At 41.1% G+C, this 26,863-nt stretch overlaps 1 protein-coding gene across 1 annotated transcript in view; it reads left to right on the forward strand.

The window, feature by feature from the left end:
* The window catches only part of FNDC1 (fibronectin type III domain containing 1), a 260,345-nt gene that overhangs the window by 180,624 nt on the left and 52,858 nt on the right, over positions 1-26,863 (forward strand). The window contains exons 8-11 of the mRNA XM_077486174.1: positions 6,951-9,827; positions 13,312-13,433; positions 19,709-19,820; positions 20,960-21,340. Coding sequence (XP_077342300.1) covers positions 6,951-9,827; positions 13,312-13,433; positions 19,709-19,820; positions 20,960-21,340 — 3,492 coding nt within the window. The remainder of the gene's footprint in view (positions 1-6,950; positions 9,828-13,311; positions 13,434-19,708; positions 19,821-20,959; positions 21,341-26,863) is intronic.

Raw genomic sequence — 26,863 nt, forward strand, 5'->3', positions numbered from 1 at the left:
GGACCACAACAGTGGACCAGAACCAAGCCTGCCACAGAGATTGGAAAAACCTGGCTGGATTCCACTTCTGTCTTTTACAACAGCAGGGTCGGATCCAGGGGGACAACAGGGCATTTGCCTGCCCCTGAAAAATTAGTTGTGGGCGGGCAGCTAGGTGGGGAGGGTGAGAGAGTGGCACGCTCCACGGGCGGGTCGGGCTGCCGGGTGGCTTGGTGTATGAACAGGCAGACGGCTCGGCAGCTGCAGAGAGAGTGGGCAGTCAGCTTCATGGCTCGGTGCGGCCAATTGGCGAACCGGTGTGTGGGGAGAAGAGAGATGACATTTGTTTGTTCAGATTTTTCCTTGATATAACACAAATTTGAGTGTTTTTGTGTATTCTAATGTGTCAAAACCATCAGTGTCATATTGAGGCATGAGTAAGTACATGTATCCTTATACATGTAAAATTCAGGTGGGGGATGCAGCAGCTCAGTTGGGTATCTACTAGATGAAGAATGACATAGTGATTATTAAAAAGTTTTAATGGGCTCATGGAGGCCATCTGGGATAAGTGTGTTCAATCTGTGAATCCAGAACATTTCTCGTTTGCAGAGTCTCATAAAGCTGTTGTATTTCTTGGAAATAGGGATTTGTTCACCAATTGTTGCCGATAGTAACTGCAGATCTTTGTTGTGATGTATCAAGAAATGCCTTGGCACACTGTATTAATTAAACCCCAGTCTGATGTTGGATCTGTGCTTGTGTAAACTTTGGCAGAAGGTTTGGATTGATCTTTCAACAAACTGCAAATTGCATGGACACCTGAGTACATAGATTATAAACACGGATGAACACTTCAAAAAGGTTTTACTGGACCATTTAGTGCCAGTGTTTGTGGAAATAACACTATGAGTTCTTTTGTCTAGGGACTGACTTGCCAGGCATTTTGGCGTTTCACATTAGAAGTACCCAGTCATGGTCTGGAGGGATGGTTTGCTGGTGAGACAGCTTGTTTTCGAGGTCTTGTATTCTATAGGGTGGGTGCCAAACTGTTTTTTAGGGTGGGTGTTCTGCAGGAGGTGATCTTGGCATGTGTTGCTAGACCTTTCTTTAAAAATGGGTCAGCTTTAAGCATGTGCCAATGTTTCTGCAAGATCTTTTTGATCAAGTGATGTTGGCCATTGTATTTGGTCACAAAATTTGGAGCGTAGCAAGTGTTCATGTTCTTTATTTCTGCGGACAGTAGGCATTTGCTCTGGGTTAGCCTTTTTTTTCTTCCAAGAAGCTTCTTATACTAAGTCCTTTGGGTAGTGTTTGGCCAGAAAATTATTCTTACTTGGGCTTGTGTATCAAAGTCCACCTTGAGGGAACAGTTTTTCCTCAGTCTTTTAAATTGACTGAATGACACATTTTTGAGCCATGGCTTGTAGTGACAACTTCTAAAGTCCATATAGCTGTTGCTATCAACCTTTTTAAATACATTTCTAATGACCACCCTACCATCTGTACTGCCCTCTAATGAAATTTCCAAATACTCAATGATGTTAGAGTGGGCATTGCTTGTAAAGGTTACTCCCCATGAATTCTCATTTATATACTGAACAAAAGTTGGAATACTTGCGTGATCGCCTTCCCAAACTAGAATTGGGTCATCTATATATAATTTGTAAACCCTAATAGTCTTCATAAATTGTTTTATGGAGTGGGGATATACGCTTGTTCAAAGGCACCCATGTACAGATTTGCATAACTGGGTGCAGATCATGTTCCCATCACTGTCCCACATGTTTGAAGGTAAACTGTATCCAAGAAAGTAAAGTAGGTGAGGATAAATCTGGTACACCCCATTAGAAAGTCAATCTGTTTAAGTGGCATCATGGGTTCTGTGCACAAAAAGCATCTAACTTCTTCTAAGCCTTTCTCATGAGGGATGTTTGAATACACAGCAGATACATCAAGTGTAAACCCTTGTACACACGATCGGAGAATCCGTCGGAATGTGTCCTATCGGACCGTGTCATCGGATAATCCGACTGTGTGTGGTATGCATCGGACTGATTCCGTCTGAATATCCGTCGGACCCAATTTTCCAACATGTTGGAAATATTTCCCGACCAACTGGTTCGATCGGACATACTCCGATCATGTGTAGAGAATTTTGATCGGACCAAGTGCCACGCATGTTCAGATCAAATTCCTACATCAAAGCTATTGGCTACTAGCCTGAACGCAGTCCCATCGTAACGAAATTACGTCATCACATTCTGAATGATCGGATTTTTCGACAACTTAGTCCGACCGTGTGTATGCAACAGTTTCGGACAAGATCCGACGGACAAAATCCGACGGATTTGGTTGTCGAAATCTCCGACCGTGTGTACAGGGGCTTAGACAATGTGTATCAGTGAACCAATTGATAGATGCAGCCTGTGGCTGCAGGCATCATCCCAGTAAATCCGTTTAAAGTCAAATGATGTATATGTATGTGATTTGGCATTAAGTGTTTTTTAAGAATGTGTTGAATACGGTACATTAGAGGGGTGAGAAAGAGGGAGGTTTTGACCACTACGATAGTGTTCACCAAATGTTGTTTGGAAGTGTCTGGGGGTACATCCCACATGTTGGATATTATATTTTGAGCACATGGTAACATAAATCACATACCTAGTGGCAGAATTCCTAAACTGGAAGAGTGGGAAAGTACTACGGGCCACCACCAAACATAATGCTTTAGTTTAATATGCACATTACAAAATTGACAGATCCTCACACCACATTTAAAATAAAACTGAAAGCAAAACAGAGTAGAGATGGATTAGAAAATCTATCAGTTTTTTGTTGCTGTCTGTGCCCCATGTTAGGGAGATTCACCCTCTTTATTTTTCCTGTTTGCCATTATTATTTAAATTTAAAGTAAAAGAAAATCCCAAATGTTGTATTGTCCCCAGTAAAGTAATAGAAGGGAAATCTTTCAATGGAGATACTAGTTATGGTGACCTTGTGATTCCCTTAACCGATTCCCTGACCAGCGCACGCCGATGTACGTCAGCAGAATGGCACGGGCAGGCATATTGGCGTACAGGTACGTCCAATCTTTAATGCCACCTTGCTCGCGTGCCGGTCGGGACCCCCGTGAGTCCGGTCGCGGGTCCCACGGATTCGATCGCTGCGGGCATACCCGCGATCGTCTCATGGGGCGGCTGAATGGAGAAATGCTGTTGTAAACAGCATTTCCCCATTCTGCCTAGCAACTAGTGATGCTAATCTCTGCTCCATGTGATTGGAGCAGAGATCAGTGTTCACTAAATGAAAGCCCAGCCCCCCACAGTTAGTAACACACCCCTAGGACTAACACTTAACCCCTACACTGCCACCCACTGGTTTACCCCTTCAGTGATTGCTGTATAAATGACAATGGTCCCAAAAATGTGTCAAAAATGTCCGATGTGTCTGCCATAATGTCGCAGTCACAATAAAAATCGCTGATCACCGCCATTACTAGTAAAAAAAAAATATTAATAAAAATGCCATAAAACTATCCCTATTTTGTAAACGCTATAACTTTTGCGCAAACCAATCAATAATCGCTTATTACAATTTTTTTTACCAAAAATATGTAGAAGAATATGCATCAGCCTAAACTGAGACAAAAAAATGTTTTTTTATATATTTTTGGGGGATATTTATTATAACAAAAAGTAAAAAATAATGCATTTTTTTCAAAATTGTCGCTCTATTTTTGTTTATAGCGCAAAAAATAAAAAACGCAGGGGTGATCAAATACCACCAAAAGAAAGCTCTATTTGTGAGAAAAAAAGGATGTCAATTTTGTTTGGGAGCCACGTCGCACGATGCGCAATTGTCAGTTAAAGCGACGCAGTGCCGAATCGCAAAAAAGTGGTCTGGTCTTTGACCAGCAAAATGGTCCGGTCAGTAAGTGGTTAATCTGCAGGGATTTATTGTCCTTTCTTGTTTTGGCTATGGGACAGGAGGTAAAGGTAAATCTCCCCAATGGGACACAGATGGCAAAAAAACTGACAGGGGGTTATAACCGTCCCTTAACCACTTAAGCCTCGGACCATTTGACGTCCTTTTTTTCTCACAAATAGAGCTTTCTTTTGGTGGTATTTGATCACCTCTGCGGTTTAAATTTTTTGCGCTATAAACAAAAAAAGAGCGCCAATTGTTAAAAAACGCATTATTTTTAACTTTTTGCTATAATAAATATCCCCCAAAAATATATAAAAAACATTTTTTCCTCAGTTTAGGCCGATATGTATTCTTCCACATATTTTTGGTAAAAAAAAAATGCAATAAGCGTATATTGATTGGCTTGCGCAAAAGTTATAGCGTCTACAATATAGGGGATAGATATATGGCATTTTTATTAATATTTTTTTTTTTTACTAGTAATGGCAGCGATCAGTGATTTTTATCGTGACTGGGACATTATGACGGACACGTCGGACAATTTTGACACATTTTTGGGACCATTAGCATTAATACAGCGATCAGTGCAATTAAAATTGCATTGATTACTGTAAAAATGTCACTGGCAGTGAAGGGGTTAACAATAGGGAGTAGGGGAGGGGTTAAAATGTATCATATTTTGTGTTCTAACTGAAGGGGGATGGGACTGTGCAGGGAAACTCTGTATGGACAGACAATCTGTCAGTTCCCTGCTTAGAGAACTGGCAACTGTGAGTTTACACACACAGCTGCAGGATCTGCGTGTGCCCCCGAGCGATCGCGGGAGCCCAGCGTCGATCGAGACCGGCGGGCACTCGCATCGGCTCGAGGAGTGAGCGCAAGCGCCCCCCTAGTGGCCATTTATGCTACCGATGTAGCATAACGGTGATTTGCGGAGCGAAAGCCATGCTGCCGCAGTAGAACTGCGGCAACTGGTCGGCATGCAGTTAAGCCCCATCAGGCCCGGACTGGCCATAGGGCAGACCGAGCATTTGCCCGGTGGGCCGGGACCGCGTGGGAAGCAGATATGTGTGATATCGGATGTGATTCGCACTGCAGTGCAAATCACATGCAATGTCCGTACAATGCGATTTCAGCCATACAAATAATATGGCTGAAATCGCACTGCATTTGGACCAAACACGCATATGATACTGTGCGATCCAATTCATGTCCGAACTGTCAGTTCGCAGTGCGATATACAAGCTGAAATGGGGGCGTCATTAATGTAGTATGACACTCTCCAGCAGTTTGCATATGGCAGTGTGAACTGCTGTGCGAGTCGGGTGCGATGCAGGAACCCACAGGGGATTCACAGGGTTCCCACATCGCACAAGTGTGAACCCAGCCTAAATAAGGGTTCCCGGACTCTGATATAAAGGGGGGGGGGGGTGGTTGTGCAGCCTCTGATGTAAAGGGGGGGTCTGTGCAGACTCTGATGTAAAAGGGGGGTCTGTGCGAACTCTGATGTAAGGGGGCAGGAGGAGCTGGAGAACTGCACAGTGAGCAGAGAGTAAAAAGGGACACTACCTGTAAAGGAGCACTGTAATATAAAGGGGCCTACCTGAAAAGGGGCACTGTAATCATTACAGTGCCACTTTACAGTGCTGTCCCCATTATATCACAGTGTCCCCTGTATATTACAGTGTGGAGGACACCGACACCAGCCACCCCCGCGAATGCCTACCGAAACCAAACCCCCCCCCCCCCCCCCCGGGTTCCTGGAAAAATTGACTGCTCAGTCTTATATGCCCGGGCCTATTTTTTGTCCCAGTCCATGCCTGAGCCCCATATACACTATCAGATTTTCTGCTGATATTTTCCTTCAGATTTACCAAAACCATATAATATGAGATCAAACCTTAGGAGTTTCAATGTGTATGCAATCAGGCAGGCCCTTCTACTACATGGTTTTGGTAAATCTGAAGACAAAAAATAAGCAGAAAATCTGATAGTGTGTATGGGGCTTAACTCTATCCAAAATGAAAAAAAAAAAGCCTATAGTTCTATGTTAAAGGTACCCTGTGTGGAAAAAGTTAACTTGTTCTTCTTAGAGGAATCCTTAAAAAGAATTGAGACAAAATAAATCCCAAAGTTAGCACCCTTCTACTCTTGCAGATTTCCCAGTCTTATTTTGGTTTATGCATATTAACCCAATGAACAGAGCTGCGGCTGCTGTGTTCCTCTTGGGGTAACATTAAGGTTGAGCAGTTTATTTCTGCTATGATCTTACATTGACAAGGATTGAAAATACTTGACCAGCATTATCATTTGGGTGGGCTGTTGGGTTATTGGTACTTTCAGAACACCGGATTACATGCAAAGAAAGTGTTTTTAAGCACTGCAGTTGTCTGGTATACTTTTTGCATAAAAATGGAAACCCTGAACATACCTCCTGTGTGTGTAACCCTGTAAATGTGTTTGCTAGAGTGTTCATTTAAGGTTGATTTATCTACCCCTAAAAGCTTGTAAATTTAGATCTATGTAGTTAGTTTAAACACCAGTCTACATTTTGTGTATTTGCACTTTTACGTTGTCTGTTATAAATTGCTGTTTTTTTTAACTGTCATTAATATGATTATGCTTAGATAGTTTGCTAAGCGCTCACCAGACCTGAGAACTGAAAATTACATATTTACTTTTACTTATAATTAGCTGATCAAGTTAATGAAATAATTAAAAAATTACATTTTCCACGTAATATTCTTGCTAATATACTAAATGATCATCTTCTATGCACTGGGGTTGATTTACTAAAACTGGAGAGTGCAAAATCTGGTGCAGCTCTGCATGGTAGCCAATTAGCTTCACCTTGTTCAATTAAGCTTTGACAAAAAAATCTGAAAGCTGATCTATGCAGATCTGTGCCGGATTTTGCACTCTCCAGTTTTAGTAAATCAACCCCACTGTATTAGCTAAATTGTGTAGATGTGAACATCAGTCTATATATGCTTTTATTTACAGCTGCATATTTTTTTTTTTTCTTTTTTTTTTTTTTATAGTTAGAGCTGTAACAAAGAATGTTTATCAAAAATCTAACTTGGAAGATTATGAAAAGGTAGAGAAAACAGAAGAAGAAAATACTGATGATTCCGTGGTTCCTTTGGAATCTTCTGAAGAAGATGCATTGGTTTCTGTTCCAAAGACAAGTATTAAGGATCCTAGGGAGAAACTGTCACAAAGAAAATCTGGGATGATGCCTGCATCTAATAGAAAAACAACTTCAGTAAGCAGTCATCAGTCAACTGAAGTTACTGATGAGAGTGAGACAACATCAACTCCGAAACTGTCTACCCCAATTCCAGGTAGAAGATTTCGTCCGTCCATAAACAATCAATTTAATCCAAACACAGCTAGAAGACCATTTAGGACATCCTCTTTGAATGTAGGACGTAGGATCATTGCTCGTAAGCCTATTTCCCCTAGTGTTGTAATAGGTGAAGAAAATGAGACCAAGACTTCTAAAACTGAAGAATCAAATACTCATTCCACTATTGAAGATAAAAATAAGGATTCTGATAAAGTAAGTCAGGAAACAAAAGAGGCAGAAAGCTTGAATGAAGATTATGATGATATAAGAAACACAAACCATAAGAAATTCACAATTAACTCAAATAACAGAGAGAGTGAATCTAAAAGTAATTTGCCTAAAGTTCAGGATTTAGGACAAGAGGGAGCTTTACCATCTTCTCCATCATCTGAAACATTAAAAAAAGAACACCCTTATATAAATAATGTAGGAAATTTAAATGCAGACTCTGTCAGTTCAGAAAATAGTGGCACTTCAAGCACAGCAAAACTGCCTATAGAGCACAAACCACACCATATGCCTTTGGAAAGTATGAGTGGAGAAAAGAAAGACATGCGTGAGATGGACAAAAAACCTAAATCCACTTCTCCTCTCCAGTCCCACAGGAAACCTACTCATAGATTTCCTATTGCAGCAATACTACGAACTCAGTCTAATCAATTCTCATCTTACAACACTAATCACCAGCAACCAGACTCTAGATTAATTTTAGACAAGGGATCAGAACATTCTACAGATTCACACATTGATGCTAACAAAGACAACCAAGATTTGCATTTACATGATTTTAAGACATCAAAAGAACATAATTTATTAAACACTAGACAACAGACATCAGCAAGAAGGGCTTTTACTACAACTACTCTTCCTCCTACTACTACCACTACTACCACCATTGCTACTACCACCACTACAACTACTGCTGAAGCACAGACTACTACTAAATCAAGCAAGCCAAATAAACTTGATAAACTACCATCCAATAAACCATCATCTGTCCCATCTTTCTCTGGAAAATCAGCTTTAGACTTATTAGAGTACTACAGAAGAAGAAGCTCTCAGGTTAATACTAATGCTGGCCGTAAAATAATACCTAATAGGAATATAAAAATCCAGTCAGTTAAAACTACTGAAATCTCTACAACTACCGTTGTGACAACCACATTACCTGCTGAAACAATAAAAAGTTATAATCAAAACCAATTGCTGAATATCCCCGATAAGAAAGATGATCCATACTTAAGTTCATCTGAAGTGCCTTCCAAACATTCTTCATATGGTGAATTTCACCAAGAAATGCATGGTAGGGAATCCAAAGAAAAAGAGTCTTACATATCAAAGAAAGACGATACAAAAACACGCCTGGTGACCACCAAACATAAAACTGAAATACACAAAATGCCTATAAAAAAGGAAAGCACAAGTGAAAAGTCTGAGCAAATGAAAAAGTTAAAACCTAAGCAGACTGAGAGTCCATCTGTTGATACCCTTGCATACAGTGAAAAATCTAAGGATTCTAAAGAAAAGCATGAAGAGAAGCCAGAAAGAAAATTTGCTCCTAACACAAGAAAAAAAAGTATTAACGTACTGCCTTCATCAAAAGCAGAAACTCCATCAAGATCGGGGTCAGTTATGCCTACCAACCATGGGAAGTCTACAAATACAAACTCAAGAGATATATCTGAAAAATCTCTAAATAACGCTGAACCATTAGAGGCACCACAATCACATTTAACAAGCAACGAAAATGTTGGGATTGAGAAAATCACAGTTAAGCTAAATCAAGATCCCTCTGTATTGTTAAGGGATCCACTGTCACAAACTGATGATGAAACAGTCCTAGATTCTAAAAGGCAATCTTTCCCTATGTCTAGAACAGTAGATAATTCTCATCTGAGACCAAACCCAGAAAGGAATTCGGTTGAAAGTGAGAAAAAACTTCTCAAACCACACATGTCACTGTCAGAAAGTGAAACTTCAGTTAAACCAGTTCCTGCCCCTTTACCAAACTCTGGATCGTTAACTGCAGACACAGGTATTATTCAAAGCATTCCTGAAAAACAGCCACTACCTAAGAAAGAAGAAAATCCAACACCCTTTATCAGGTCAAGGTTATCTTCCTATTCCAATGTTCGTTTAGTGAAAAATAGACATAACAACGGGAATATTAATAATTCTGTGGATTCCACTTTCGGTCAGAGACAGTCTCATCGGGAAGATGAAGAATTACATGTTCCTCAAGTAGGAAGAAGGTTTCATAGGCCATCCAGGGTTTCTTCTTCTTATATGAATTCTAGGCAAGCTATTTTTCCACGGAGAACATCTTCAACTGTTCTACCAACAACAAGTCAACCTCAAAGCTCCAGAGTACCATATCGTTTACTTCCATCAATATCTAGACAACAAAATTATGGAAGGTCACTATTCAGAACTACAGCTATGCCAACAACAACACCTCCACGCACTCCCGCTCCTACATATTCTCCCTCCTTGCTACGCCAGAGAATGTTAAATTCAAGACTAGGATCTCCCTTACGAAGGCAGTTCACAAGACCTCAATACCAAAATGGTAGGTAAATTGCATAAAGTCATTATACTTTATAGTTGTCATTCCAGTCTGTTGCCATTTTATTTTTGAGGTATGCATTTTACCATTCCACACAACTATATCTATACTGTGAAGAATGAAAGGCATTTATAATTATTTAGTATATTATATGGCTGATAAGGGCAATATGGATGTAAAGGGCTTATAAATATCCTCATATTAAGGATAAGTTGAAGGTCCAGTCTGAACCTAGGTACAGATCGAACTTTGGCTGTTTGAACGTTCGTATGAAAGCCTAAACTTTAGGCTGTTTGACCACATTTTTGGTGTCATCCATGATATATAGAAGAGGTATTTCTACCTCTTCTTTATATGACAGCTTCTTGATGTCACTGGTTCCTAAGAACTGCAGGTACTACACTCACAATCTCTCTAGGAACCAGTGATGTCATGGGGAATTTGCTTTTAAGCAAAGGGGCAGAGATAGCAGTGACATCACTGCCCAAGTATGTCTACTGGCCATATTTGCACAATGGCGTTGACCAAATATGGCAATGGTCATATTTGGTCTATGATGTTACCACTATCTATGCCCCTTTCCTTTATATAGCTGACTACAGCTCATTCGGCTAGTGTTACTGTCAAACATTTGCTAGTTTTTTTTGTCAAACATTTGAGTGTCTTTATTTCCAGGTCATGACTTTCGGTTTGTGAATGAGTAGGGGTGCTATGTACCCCATATTCATTCATATGGGGGGGTATATGGGGGCCTCTTTATTATTAAAGGGGATTCCAGAGTCTAATAAACTTTCCACAACCACTAGGCAAGAGTTGTGGGAAGAGGTCCTTATCCTCATCAACATGGGGACAAGGTGCTTTGCCAGGGAGGATCCTCTTAGCAAGGCACTCCACCACATTGAGGGCATGTGGCCTGCTATGATTCAGGGGAACATGTAGAAGGTCATTAACCCTGGGTAAGCTTCAACAATTACAACCGTCGAGCTTACACAGGGATTAAGCCCAGGCTCCAACAGATGCATAGAGCTGTGTGTTAACATGGTGCAGATGAATGTAATGCCGCGTACACACGATCAAACAATCCAGTGGAAAAGTCCGGCAAACTCAAGTCCGCCAAACAATCCCCCCGTGTGTAGCCTCCGGCATACTTTTTTGACCCGAAAGTACGGCGGACTTAGAATGCCGTGTTGCACTCCAATCTTCCCGCCACACTCGCATTTTCGGTGAACAATCCGGCCGTGTGTATGCCAGTCCGCCGTACTTTTGAAATGAGCGGACTTTTCCCGCCCGGAGAAAAGTCCGCTCATTTTGAGCGGGTCTCCAGGTAGGCGGGGCCCGCGAAGGAGACGTCGCTGGCCCCGCCGCCTGGTATGGACTTAAAGGGGAACCCCAACGCCGAAAAAAAACGGCGTGGGGGTCCCCCCCAAGTCCACAAAAGACCCTTGTCCAAGCACGCTACCCGGCCGGCCAGGAAAGGGGGGGCGAGCGAGCGCCCCCCACCTCCTGAGCCGTACCAGGCCGCGTGCCCTCAACATAGGGGGTGCCTTGGGGAAGGGGGGGCCGCGCGGCCCCCCCACCACAAAGCACCTTGTCCCCATGTTGATGAGGACAAGGGCCTCTTCCCAACAACCCTGGCCGTTGGTTGTCGGGGTCTGCGGGCGGGGCGCTTATCGGAATCCGGGAGCCCCCTTTAATAAGGGGGCCCCCGGATATCGGCCCCCCACCCTATGTGAATGAGTATGGGGTACAATGTACCCCTACCCATTCACCTGTAAATGAAAAGTACAAAAAAAACACAACACACGAGATAAAATACTTTATTGCACAGCTCCGGGGGTCTTCCGTCTTCGGGGGTCTTCTCGCCGGACTCCTCCGCTATCTTCTTGTAGCTCTTTTGCTAGCGGAGGAGTTCGGCTTTCTTCCTCGCCGCCGGCCTCTTCTTCCGACTTTGGGGGTCTTGTCCCCCTCTTCGGTTCTTCTGCCGGGCCACCGCGCCTTCTTATAGCTCTTTTACAGGCGGTGGCCCGGTCTTCTGTCGCCACCGCCACCGCCTTCCGTTCTTCTTCTTCTTCTTCTTCTTCTTCTTCTTCTTCTCGACGATCTCTCCGGCCGCAATGCCAGGGACGCGCTGCGCTGCCACTTATATAGGGACAAGGGGCGGTGTCACATGGGTTTATGTCACATGGGTTGGTGTCACATGGTGACCCCGCCCCCTTACGATGTCACAGTCCCGGAGGATGCTGGGACTGTCGCCATGTGACATCAACCCATGTGACCAACCCATGTGACACCGCCCCTTGTCCCTATATAAGTGGCAGCGCAGCGCGTCCCTGGCATTGCGGCCGGAAAGATCGTCGAGTTAACATCTCCTGGAGAAGAAAAAGAAGAAGAAGAACGGAAGGCGGCGGCGGCGGCGGTGACAGAAGACCGGGCCACCGCCTGTAAAAGAGCTATAAGAAGGCGCGGTGGCCCGGCAGAAGAACAGAAGAGGGGGACAAGACCCCCGAAGTCGGGAGAAGAGGCCGGCGGCGAGGAAGAAAGCCGGACTCCTCCGCTAGCAAAAGAGCTACAAGAAGATAGCGGAGGAGTCCGGCGAGAAGACCCCCGAAGACGGAAGACCCCCGGAGCTGTGCAATAAAGTATTTTATCTCGTGTGTTGTGTTTTTTTGTACTTTTATTTTACAGGTGAATGGGTAGGGGTACATTGTACCCCATACTCATTCACATAGGGTGCGGGGCCGGTATCCGTGGGCCCCCTTATTAAAGGGGGCTCCCGGATTCCGATAAGCCCCCCGCCCGCAGACCCCGGCAACCAACGGCCAGGGTTGTCGGGAAGAGGCCCTTGTCCTCATCAACATGGTACAAGGCACCCCCCATGTTGAGGGCACGCGGCCTGGTACGGCTCAGGAGGGGGGGTGCTCGCTCGCCCCCCTTTCCTGGCCGGCCGGGTAACGTGCTCGGACAAGGGTCTTTTGTGGACTTGGGGGGGACCCCCACACCGATTTTTTTCGACGTTGGGGTTCCCCTTTAAGTCCATACCAGGCGGCGGGGCCAGCAACGTCTCCTTCGCAGGCCCCGCCTACCTGTAGACGCGCTCGAAATGAGCGGACTTTCCTCCGCGTGTGTGGGCGAGTCCGTTCATTTCAAAAGTAGGGCGGATAGTACGGCGGACTTAGTACGCCATATTAGTCCGCTCAAAAAGTGCTGTGTGTGGGCAAGTAGCCCGTTCGGAAAGTCCGAAGGACAGTCTGGCGGGAAGTCCGCCAGACTAAGTACGTCGGACATACCGCTACGTGTGTACGCGGCTTTAGTAAGTGCAGGCATGTGGTTTTAAAAGAACCTATCACTTTGCAAATTCAAAAAAGATTTCCTTAAAGGCATGCAGTTAATGTGTAACCCCATTTTTATGGAAGAAGCTGTCGAACCTCTTGAATCCAAAATAATGGTTATTGAATTTTTGACAATTTTGTATTCACATTTCTTGCAGGTAATAATGGAAGGCCAAATCTGACTCCAAGGTTGGGCAACAATGGGAACACTCCTTCTGCTAGTAGAAATGAGAATGTTGGTGGACAAAGGATGATTTTTGGACCTGAAGGAACAAAGTGGGTAGGGCAACTTTATATATATAAATATTCATGTGATTAATTGATTGAGTTCGCTGATAAAATGCAAAATAGCACTTTACATACTGTATTTTGATGCATGCAAGATAAACCTAGTTTTTAAGTTTTGTATAGAATGTGGAAGTGTTAAAACCCTGTCAGGTTTCCATTGCTGTCTCTGTCCCTGCTTGGGAGAATAACCCTCTCCATTAAGATACAAAGGGAGTTATTTACGAAAGGCAAATCCACTTCGCCCTACAAGTGCACTTGCAAGTTGCAGTTGCTCTAAATCTAAGGGGTAGATCTATCATCCAATCATGTGCAAGCTAAAATACTGTTTTTCTATTTTCCTCACACGCCCCCTTGGATCTACAGCAACTTTGCTTCCAAGTGCACTTTCAGTGTACTTTCAAGTACACTTGCAGCGCAAAGTGGATTTTCCTTTAGTAAATAACCCCCAAAGTATATAAAATCCAAAGTGTTACAATTGCTAAAGCAAGGGGCCATTTTAATGGGGACATTTGTTCCAGGGAAAACTGTTTAAGAGCTAATTTTGCAAAGATTTCCCCTCACTTCCTGATGTGTCTTCAAGACATTTGTCAAGTAGGGATGGGCTGAACACTAAATATGTGCACTGCTGAAAAATGTGTTAGTTTTAGTTTAATTTGTTTGCTTTTTCTTTAGTTTTTCGGGTCATTCGTTATGATAGCAATTAGTAAATTCGTAACTTTGTAAATTCAAAAGAATAACTAACTAACTAATAATAACTAACTATTAAATTATGGGTATTGGAATTTCCTTTCAAACTGACTGTTCGTTTACGCAACAAATATTTAAAGTTACGAATTATCCGAAACAAATGTCATATCTAAACAAATGGAACGGAAATAATTATTATTAATAATAATAATAATAATAAAAACTTTTTATTGTTATTATTGTTACTTATTATTATTAATTTGTTAAGTTCCATTTGTTTAGATGCGGCATTCCTTATTTCGGGTAATTCTTAACTTCAGATACATTTGTATTCGTTACGTTCACTAACAGCCAAGTTTGAAAGGAAATCCCAATACCTATAATTTAAACGTTAGTAATAGTTAAGTTATCATTTGTTTTTGTTTTTAAGACTTTCAAATCTTCGAGTTTTCGGATTTTTGAATTGACAAATTTTCTAATTCACAAATTTACGAATATTTGAAAAAAGTTTGCAAAACAGGTTTTCATTAATTCAGATATTCAGAACGAAACGAATTGCACACGTCTACTGAACATTACCCTGTTGGGTTTGCAGCAGAACTCCCAAACAGGAAAATTGTTCTAACCCGAACAGCGAACCCCATTAAAGTCTATGGGAGCCGAACAGAAAAAATCAAAAGTGCCTTTTTTGAAGGCTTATATGGAACTGATTGCCCATCAAAGGGGTATGGGGGTCTGGGTACTGCCCTGGGGGACATGAATCAATAATACAAAAAAAAGAATTGTTTTTTCAGGAGCAGTGATTTTAATGATGCTTAAAGTGCAACAATGAAAATAAAAAATTCCTTTAACCTCCCTGGAGGTATGATTATGTCAGATTTTTGATGCTCAAAGCGGTACATTGTTTTGCATGGAAATTTATAGACATCCCAGGTATGATAAAGTTTGAAACATGAAATCATAAATTATAATATATTAAATAACTATAAATAATTATAACAAAAAAGAAGATAATAATAATAAAATGTATTCAATAATGTAATCAAATCAAAAACACAGAAATTTGCTCAGTTGCAGAATTGTCGCTGTCGTTACTGTTAGTGTTTGATAATAATGAATTTCCCCACAAATCACTATGACCCAATTCTGCAATTGATTCTAATCTATTATCACTGTTTTTTAGCTGGTCTAAAATTGCTTTTGACACAAAGGGACACTTTTTGGTTGCTATGGACATTCTTAAGGCAGAAAGAATAGTATTTATAATATAAAACTGCATGCAGGGCACTGGACAAAGCATTAGGGACAAAAGGGAGGGGAAATAATTTGATATAGTAATGTAATCTGTAAGATTACAGTGTACTGTATTTGCTATGTGTTTTTCACATTTTGAATTTGGCGCCGTGCTCCATCCGCATGCGCTGCGATGCTCGCAGGTAATGGAGCCCAGCACTGTGATAATTCAGTTGGAGGACACAGCTCGTGCACACACAGCGGGGGGACATCGCAGGATCCTGGGAACAAGGTAAGTAACTTTGCCTTTATCATTTCGTGTGGCTCGGGGTTACCACTTTTGGTACTGAAAATTCACCCCAACACTTGGGAATACCGCCAGGGAGGTTACATATCGTGCCTGTAGGCCCCCCTTAATGTGCCTGTAAAGTGGCACATTTGTAGCATAAACAGAACATGCTACAGCAAAACTGACATTTCTAAAGAAAAAAATCCCATTTAAAATGACTTGCTGTTACAATTGCCGATACCCAGCATGCAGCCTGTCAGGTCAGGTAAGGAGGGGGGGAGGGCATCGTATCTTTACCCATTTACCAGAAAAAGTGTCAGAAAGTAAGAAACACAGGAGAAGTTTTAAAAAAATCCTTTATTAAAAAAGAAAAAAAAATGTCCCTCGATGTAAATCCACCATAAATCACAACACCCAGCGGACTACTTGCCCTGAACTTTGCCAGCTCTTATATAGGTAGGGGACAAGGCCACCTAGGTACGTCACCCAATGGCACTGCCCTATTCTGACATCATCTGATAAATAAAATAAAAACGTGGCCCCCACCTCCTACATGATGTGGAAATCAGTGCAACAATATCAATAAGTGAACAAATTAAAAAAATTGTCATTCAATAGAATGCAATGTCCAAAAACCCTCCAGCTTAACAAAGGTGTTCAAAATATCATAATTATAATTTATTCATGTGCAAAGGAGTCTTCCAAACATGCTCTTCCCTTTACATCTGGTGACAGACAAACAGCTCATCTTACAAATAAACCCCTTAATTATAGGTGGTCCATAAGCACTTGATTAGTGTGTAGGTATAAAATTGACAGGGGTTTTTACCACTCCCTATTACATACAAGAAAAGGGTTTGGCAGACCTTAATGGCTTCTGTTTTTATTGTTCTTATAGTCATTGGCAAAACGGTATTACCTATCTTTTTAACATTAACCACTTGCCCACTGGGCACTTAAACCCCCTTCCAGACCAATTTTCAGCTTTCGGTGCTCTCACATTTTGAATGACAATTACTTAGTCATGCCACACTGGGTTTTTTTATTTTTTGCGCTATAAATTAAAAAAAACGTAAATTTTGTAAAAAAAAATTTTTTTCTTCGTTTCTGTAATAAAATTGAGCAAATTAGTATTTTTTCTTCATTTATTTTGACCAAAAGTTATACTGCTACATATCTTTGGTAAAAATAACCCAAATCAATGTATATTATTTGTACTGACGGCCTCATTTCTCATTTCTTGAGATACTTACAAGCCTTTTTGGAAAGTAGACATTCCAAGGTATTTAGTAAGAGGCATGGTTAGTTTTTTGAAGTTGTCATTTTTGCCCACAATTCTTGCAAATTTAAGATTTTTTTTTGTTTCAAAAAATTGTCATATTAACAAGTTATTGTCATATTAACAAGTTATTTCTCTCACATAGCCACAAATGACACCCCAAAATACATTCTGGTACTCCTCCTCCTTGAGTATGGCAACACCACATGTGTGAGACTTTTACACAGCCTAGCCACATACAGAGGCCCAACATCAAAGTAGCACCTTCAGGTGTTCTAGGAGCATAAATTACACATCTCATTTCTCAACAACCTATTACACTTTTGAGAGCACTGGAGCACCAGGACAATGCAAACATCAACAAATATATCCTATTTTGGAAAGCAAACACCCCAACGTATAATCTATGAGGCATGAGGCATAATGAGTCTTTTGAATATGTCATTTTTTTGTCAGTGCTTTGAAAATGTGGAAATAAAATGAAAATTCATTTTTTTTCCAAAAAGTTGTCTATTTATAATATATTTCTAACACATAGCATGTACAAAGCAAAAAATACACCCCAAAATACATTCTGCTACACCTCTTGAGTATGGTGATCCCACATGTGTGAAACTTTTTCACAGGCTGGCCACATACACAGGCCCAACATTGAAGAAGCACCTTCAGACGTTCTAGGAGCATAAATTACACATCTCATTTCTCAACTAGTCCACCAGGGAGGGAGCCAGAACGCTGACCCCTTTGCTACCAGGGAACCTGTCACATTTAGGCCTTACGACTGGTTGCTTTGTATCTCAAACTTGCACATGGTTAATCTTAGCGGCTCTTCTTCTTTTCTTGGCGAATCAACCCTTATGTAACAGTGTTATTCTTACCCTGTAGTCCTGTTACAGACCCTTGTTCTTTTGGATACACCAGAACCAACATGCACCCCTTTCAATAACTCAGAACAGTTAATGAAACTTTACTGGAGAGATGCAGCATAAAAGTTCAATATGAAAAAACTTCCTTTTTTTAGGAAAAAGGCCTAAGAACAGTCTTACAGAATTACAGTTTTGCTGCCTGTAATTTGGGTCTATAGATGTTAAAGAGGACATTTACCTATAAGTAAGCCCATAATAAGGCTTACCCATAGGTATTATAAATATTTCCTAAACAGGCACCATTTAGGAGATATTTACATTGCATTCAGCCAGTGACATCACTGGCACATGTGCTCTGAAGGAACAGCTGCCCTTGCTATTCCTTCTGAGTCATGTGTCGTGAATTGTGGCTCCCATGCACATCATTGCGGCTCCAGCCAGTCACAGAGTTGGAGTCAGTGAACCTAGAAGCAAGATGGATGAAGATGGATGCGGCTGCAGCGCTGACACTGACATTGTGCCGATAAATATACCGTATTTATCGGCGTATAACACACACTTTTTTCCCCTTAAAATCGTGGGTGCGAGTTATATGCCGATCCCCGCCGATCTCCGCTGATTGTGAGCAGAACAGAGTGAGCGTCGCCGATATACACATAGCCGAGTGTACTCGGCTAGGCTCAGCTCCTCTAGGCTCTGCTCATAGTCATACTCAGTTCTGCCCCTATGATGGACATAACACAGGTCCAATGGCGGGACTGGGCATGACTGTGTGCTGAGCCGAGCCTAGCCGAGTACACTGGGCTATGTGTATATCGGTGGTGCTCAGCTCCTCTTGGCTCCTCTCACAGTCACGCCCAGTCCAGCCCAGCCTGCCATTGGACCTGTGTTATGTCCATCATAGGGTGGGACTGGGTGGGACTGGGAGAGGAGCCGAGAGGAGCCAAGACACTGGGGCAAGGCTGCAATGACACTGACGAGGCTGCAATGACACTGGACAAGACTGCAAGGACACTGACAAGGCTGCAAATGGACACTGATAAGGCTGCATTTGTGGGCATTTAAATATAATTTTTTTTTCCTTAAACTTCCCTCCTAAAAGTTTTTTCCTTAAAATTCCCTCCTAAACTTGGGGTGCGTGTTATACGCCGGCAAGTGTTATACGCTAATAAATGCAGTATTTATATTTTTAAGATAGTGACTTTTTAAAAATAATTTAAACATTTCATATAACATTTAACACTTTTAGAATAAAAAATTACAACATGAGGAATATTTTGATTTTGATTTTGACCTGTTGCTTAGGTACCCAAATAATTGAATGGATTTTCTAATCTAGCTTTTTTATATAAAAAAAAAAAAGATTGGCATTTGCCTCACTGACAGCTACTTATCCTTCAACTACTGCAGTGTTCTGTTCTGAAGATTAAAAGAGGTAAACTAAAGGCTAATACTAACTTCCTTTTTCTTGCTGGGAAAGAGAGATTTGCACCTGAGAGAATTTGAAAAATGTGACAATGAATGCTTCTGATGGCTAGAAATTTTCTTTATACCCCCCTGAAAAAGAGCTTCATGGAATGCTTACTGAGCCAGGACCTCATTCCCTTGAGGCACTTAGTGGTTTTGTGAGAAAAGCGGGTTTAGCAGTTGAAATTAATAGCAAATTGCCATATACCTGTATACGGCAATTAAATCATCTTTAGAGAAACAAGAACCAAATATAGATAAATACACTAATTTATAGGACAGAGAAACAGAACATTTAAAAATATCAAATAAATAATAGAAGACTATAATGTCTGAACACAAAATAAAAATGAATGAGAATACAGAAAATGTTTAGCCACCAATGTATATCATTTGATGGATATCACTTGTAGAATATTTTGCCTTTACAGTTTGATTGATCTTAGGTTGTAGATTTAAATCGTGGGTTGGTTCTTAACCCAGAAGGACGATATCTTCAGGATTCTCAAGGAAAGCCTCTACGTATAAAAATGGGAGGAGATGGTCGGACCATTGTGGGTATGTAAACTCTTCACTTATTATCCATGTGTTTTTCTTATCTGGTAAAAGCATAAGGGGTGTACTCACTTTTGTTGCCAGTGGTTTAGACATGGCTGTGTGTTGAGTTATTTTGAGAAGACAGCACATTTACACTGTTATACAAGCTGTACACTCACCACTTTACATTGTAGCAAAGTATAATTTCTTCAGTGTTGTCACATAAAAAGATATAATAAAATATGTGTGTATATATATATTATATATATATATATATATATATATATATATATATATATATATATATATATATATATATATATATATATATATACACATGGCATTTTAGGACTTTTGACAATTATTTGAACATGTACATACTAGAAACCCCTATGAGTCATTGCCATTATATATAGTAGCTACTATTGGGGCCAAGGGTTGAGTGAAAATGATATGGATTTCTATTCAATTATATACTCACTGGTGGATCATATAAAAGGTTACTAAAACAAGAAAAAAGTACCTACTCCTTGTATACTTGGTGTCACATACCTGAAAAAGGCCAAGTTGATGGGAGGGTTTCCCTTACAACTCCTGTCCAGTACACCCTGGAGTTGGAGACAGAGATGGGTGCCTGCAATTGTTCCAGAGGCAGTAGAAGATTAAAAGACTGGAGATGCTTGGACCAGGTCTATGTAGGAAGCTTGTATGCAGATCGGACACAGGAACTTGCAGATAGAAAGAGAAAAGCCATAATGAGGGCAAGTCAAGTCTGCAACAGCTGGACAGCAGAGGTACTAACTCAGATGCAGGACTTCAGCCCAGGTTTGATGATAGATAGGCAGAGCAGGTACCAAGACAATGCGCAGAAGGTGTACTCAGGATAAGAGCCAAGATTAGCAACAGAAGGTTGGGATATAGCACAGTCAGGGAACAAGCTGGGTTAAACAATAAAAAGCAGAACACAGGTCAGGTCACAGGTCAGAGAAGCTGAGTTGTGATGTGCAAGCCAAAGCTAGTGCTTGACATGCACTTGACCTTTCTGAGACTTGGTTAAACTATAAAACATCAGTCACTCTTTGTAGGTTAAGTAATAATTATTATTTTTATTATATTTGTATTGTCACCTTACATTTTTTCTTGTAAAAAAAAAAAAACAGATACGAATGGTACTCCCGTTGTTAGCCCAGATGGTTTACCTCTGTTTGGACATGGAAGGTTCAGTAAACCAGTAGCAAGTGCTCAAGACAAGCCTGTGCTGAGTCTAGGAGGGCGACCTCTGAGGGGACTTGAAGTGGCAAGGACAACCAGAATTCCTACAACAAGGATGGTCACTACTCCAATTCCAACTACTACTAGCACAACCACCCTTCCTCCAACAACCACTACACCTGAACCAACAACTTTTGAACCAACAACTGTTGAACCAACAACAGAAGAACCAGTAATACCTACATGTGCACCAGGCTCTTATGCACAGTATGATGAAGAAGGAAATATGATTGTGGGTCCTGATGACAAGCCAGATTGCTATACAGAAGGTAATATGGAACTGTATGTTTTCTTTGTTTTTTTTTTTAACAGAGAAATGTTTTCTTTGTTTAAGGGCTCGTTTACGTTCACACCAACCATGCAGATTTCAATGGGAGAGAAATCAGTTTCACATCAGTTTACATCAGTTTTCATGTACGTTGACGTCAGTTTTCATGCGTGTCAGTTATGTGCCCTGTGCACACCAATTTTTTTGTCATGTCAGTTATTTTCATGTGCAGAAAACTGCATACACGTTGCGGATTCCTGCACAGAAAAAACCTGAACATTGTGATGTGAACAGGACACAGTGAACAATTGTTTTTTTTTGGTGTCCTTGCAGAAGGCATGCAGAATAACTGACATCTCTGTACCATGGTGTGAACGAGGCCTAAAATGTTTTTTGTGTGCAAAAGCAAGAGTTTGTGACAATTGTGTAGTAAAGAAAGTGTGTGAGTGGTGATCCTCCTTCATCAGATGCCTTTTTTGTTTACCAGATATATAAGAGACAGTGAGACATATAATATAGACAAGGGACTAAATGGGAATGCTAGAAATAGAGCCATACTAAGTGAGCATTGACTGACTTTTGGAGCATATAAACTGAGCAGGGAATACAATGGAACAGTAGAGGAGAAAAGTGTAAATAATGATGGTGGAGATATGAAAATGAAAAGAAAAGGAAGAGAAATAACATAGGGCAAGACACAAAAGATATAAAATTACATTTGAAAATGTCTTCTACTCTGGGCTGTCTTTAATATTGATTGGACCCTGGGCAAAACTTTTCTTGGGGCCCCAGCTAGCAGCTAGACTCAAAATCATTTTACTGAATCAGATCAGGCAGCTATTGCTATTGTTTTCCAGAGGTTACAGTGTATCATTACCGCTCACTGACTGGTTGCTAGAGGTAACAGCACACATATTAGTTAGTTGCTAGAGGTTACAGCACATGATTTCTGCTTGTTGATTGGTTGCTAGAGATTACTGTGGATATGACCTCAGGGGTGCATGATATCCCCTATTTACATATGAATGCTGCCGCTATTTACATTTGAATGCCGGTAATTTACATGTAAACGCAGGGTCTGCCGGCGAGTCCTCTTTACACAACAATAAGGCAGAGCTGGGCAGCATTGTTTGCAGCACTTCACACTGAGATATTGGGACACAGCACGGGGCTAAAACCACAGGGGAAGAGGGAATTTGGGCCCCACAACAATGACAGGGCCCAGGGTAGCTGCCCCCTTTGCCCTGTCTTAAAAACGGCCCTGCTTCTACTGCATTTTTTATTTTATATAAGTGGGGAAATAGATTATGAAGTGTAAGTCCAAAATTCTTCAATTTTTAAAAGGCAATGTTTCAAATCTTAGGTATTTTGATCTGCCCAGATTTTTACAAGAGCATTGATATTTCTAGAATAGTGGAAGACCTGGGGCACATTGAGCGATTGTAGAGAGACATTGTATTGACATTAGGAGGGACTTCAAGGTATATAGTTAAATAGAAGATGAATCTTCTCATTGTTTAATAGGCACACATATGCCAGTCCACATACCCACAAAATATTTTTTAAATGTATGTATAGTCATTTGTATTCTAGAGGGGTAAATTCATCCCTCTATGTGTCCTGGTGGGTATTTTCAAAAAGACAGAAGTGATGGGAAATCCAGTTGTTAGATTTGTCATTAAAAAAACTTTGCAATACATATACTTTAACGAATGTGCCATAAGCCAGAGTCTCACAGACACATATAAGTTTCAGCGCCATCATTTTAAAAATAGAAACTCTTCTATTACATATGCATTTTGCACGTCAAGTATTGACATGGAGCTAATGCTACCATAAGGCCCCATTCACACCTGAGCGTAGCGTTTTCAGGCAGAAAGTCATGTGATTTTACTGAGATTTTGCACTGATTTTTGCCGTATTTTTCACTGCATTTTTTCCCATGATGTTGACGCATTTTGCCGCAATTCTGTGCAGGTCAAAATGTCACCAATATAAAAAGCAGAAAAACTTCCAAATCTGCCTAAAAAAAAGTTCCAGAATTTTGTTTGCACTTCAGGCATTTTGGAGTGGAGATGTGAACCATCTCCATAGAGAATAATTGATTTTTTTCCCCTTCAGCATTTTGAAGCTTCAGGCTTCAAGCTACAAAATGCTTAGATGTAAATGGGGCCATAAGGAGAACCTTATTTAAATAGTTAGGGACTGTATAGAAACCAGCAACTGTTGAGGCAATAAACTCTTTGGTCAGGAGATTGTAATTATAATATAACAAATAGATTGCAGGGGTCAGGATTATGTAATGCACAACATACTGTATATAATGCAGGGTTCAGGAGTACATGATGTTTGACCCAACATACAGAGTGCAATGGTCAGGGGTATTTAACGTACAACTCAGTGTACAAAGTGTATTGGTCAGGAGTATGTAACATGTAGTCTACTTTACAGAGTGCAGCCATCAAAAGTGTATATAATAAGAAGTATTCTGTCTTCAACTGCTGTAATAGTGACCAACCATGAGGTGTTATCTTGTGTGGTGGAGGGGGGACTTGTGCTGTATAGCAGGTCTATACAGGCTGGAATTGGGTGAAAGGAAACTGGAACTTCACTGCCAGGTGGATAGAAGGTTGCACAGCTATAATGGCCGGTCATCACTGCTGGGTTGGCAGTATTATAAGAGGAATCAGCAGTTTTATGCTGTCTACAATGTAGATGCATGTGTATACTTTGACCTCTGCATAACATACTATTGACCCCTGCATTCTGTGTTAATTACTCCACTGTGTGTTACATACTACACACCTTGCACTCTGTATTAAATACTCCAGACCTCTGCCCAACTGCATACTAAAGAGCACTGAACTCTACATACTACAGGCCTCTGAACTCTGCATTATGTTCTCCTGACCCCTTCACTCTGCATTACATACCACAGATTTTTGAACTCTGCATTACTTTTGCCTGACCCCTGCACTCTGTGTTAGTTAGTACTGATTTCCGAACACTGTTTACTAACAACCCCTAAAATCTGCATTACTTACTAGTAATCTCTGAACCCTACATAACACACTACTTAACTCTGAATTCTACATGCTACTGACCCCTCCTCAATTGTACATTACCTACTACTGACCCCTGAACTTTTCAAATCTTCTTTACTTTTAACGGGGCCTTGCTAGGTTAACTCCTGCATCTTGGTGATTGGTGAACTCTTCTATGATGCCTTGAAAAAATATTCATAGCTCTTGAAATTTGTCATGTTACAACCAAAAACATAATTTTTTGGGGGGGATTTTATGTAATAGACCAACACAAAGTGGCACATAATTGTGAAGTGGAAGGAAAATGATAAATGGTTTTCAATTATTTTTACAAATAAATATCTTAGTTGTGTGACGTGCATTTGTATTCAGCCCCCTTTACTCTTATACCCCTAGCTAAAATCCAGTGAAACTAATTGCCTTCAGAATTCACCTATGTAGTAAATGGAGTCCACCTGTGTGTAATTTAATCTCAGTATAAATACAGCTGTTCTGTGAATCCCTCAAAGGTTGTAAGAGAACCTTAGTGAACAAACAGCATCATGATGGCCAAGGTAAACACCTGACAGGTCAGGGATAAAGTTGTGGAAAAATATAAAGCAGGGTTAGGTTATAAAAAAATATCCAAGCTTTGAACATCTCATGGAGCACTGTTCAAGCCATCATGCTAAAATGGAAAGAGTATGGCACAACTGCAAACCTACTAAGACGTGGCCATCCACCTAAACTGACAGGCCAGGCAAGGGCAGCATTAATCAGAGGAGCAGCCAAGAGGCCCATGGTAACCCTGGAGGAGCTGCAGAGATCCACAACTCAGGTGGGGGGATCTTGTCCACAGGACAACTATTAGTCATGTACTCCACAAATCTGGCCTTTATGGAAGAGTGGCAAGAAGAAAGCCATTGTTGAAAGATAGCCAGAAGTCCCATTTGCAGTTTGCAAGGAGCCATGTGGGGGACACAGCAAACATGTGGAAGAAGGTGCTCTGGTCAGATGAGACCAAAATTGAACTTTTTGATCTAAAAGAAAAATGCTATGTGTGGTGGAAAACTGACACGGCACATCACCCTGAACACACCATGTTGTGGGGATGCTTTACTTCAGCAGGGACAGGGAAGCTGGTCAAAGTTGATGGGAAGATGAATGGAACCAAATACAGGGCAATCTTAGAAGAAACCTGTTAGAGTCTGCAAAAGACTTGAGACTGGGATGGAGGTTCACCTTCCAGCAGGACAACAACACTAAACATACAGCCAGAGCTACAATGGAATGTTTTAAATCAAATCATTTGCAGGTGTTAGAATGGCCCAGTCAAAGTCCAGACCTAAATCCAATTGAGAATCTATGGCAAGACTTGAATATCACTGTATAGAGACGCTTTACATCCAATCTGACAGAGCTTGAGCTATTTTACAAAGAAAAATGGGCACACATTTCACTCTCTAGATGTGTAAAGCTGATAGAGACATACCCAAAAAGAATTGCAGCTGTAATTTCAGCGAAAGGTGGTTCTGCAAAGTATTGACTCAGGAAGTCTGTATACAAATACACCTCACACTCTTCAGATATTTATTTGTAAAAAAATTGTGAAAACCATTTATCATTTTCCTTTCTCTTCACAATTATGTGCCACTTTGTGTTGGTCTTTCACATAAAATCCCAATAAAATACATTTACGTTTTTGGTTGTAACATGACAAAATGTGGAAAATTGCAAGGGGTATGAATACTTTTTCAAGGCACTGTAAATTGTTCAGGTAGATCTGCGCATCCCTAGTTTACCTACCTCTGATTTACTGCGTATAAGATCATTCTTACCATATTTTCTTTCAACATATATATATTGCGGCAGTGGATTTGGTAAGACTGTTCAGTAGAGGAAATAAATGACACATATTTCTGTCCTTTTCAAAATAAAACTCCTTTAACAGCAGCTGTATATAGGAGATTCATATAATTTAATAACTCTAAATCTTGTAAGAGATATTAACAAACTATAAGGCCGCGTACACACGCGCGGACTGTTCGCCCAACTTTGTCCGCTGAACAGTGTTTGGGCGGACAGTCCGCTCGTGTGTGGGCTTTCAGCGGACAGTTTCAGCGGACAGTTGGACGGACAAGGTTTTTCGGAAATTCCGTAAAACTGTCCTCTGAAACCTTGTTTCAGCGAACAGTCCGCTCGTGTGTAGGCTTGTTCGTCAAACAAAGTTGCGCGCATGCTCAGAAAGGATTTTCACGCCGAAAGCTATAATGCAGTGTATAGGACGTCGTATTTTTCGTCCCGTCGTACGTGCCGTTCACGTCATCGCGCACGGTTTCAGCAAACTGTTCGTCCGTCGTGTGTGGCCATGTCCGTCCATGCTAAGTTTGAGCGGACTGTTTGCCGAAACTGTTGGACGGACAAAGTTGGGCGAACAGTCCGCGCGTGTGTACGCGGCCTAACACATAAAGTTAGGGTGTTTCCCAAAACAATGAATTATT

The sequence above is a fragment of the Lithobates pipiens genome, unplaced genomic scaffold (genome assembly GCF_037356315.1).
Source record: "Lithobates pipiens isolate NorthernLeopardFrog02 unplaced genomic scaffold, aLitPip1_a1.2 Scaffold_18, whole genome shotgun sequence".
In the NCBI taxonomy this organism is placed as follows: Eukaryota; Metazoa; Chordata; class Amphibia; order Anura; family Ranidae; genus Lithobates; species Lithobates pipiens.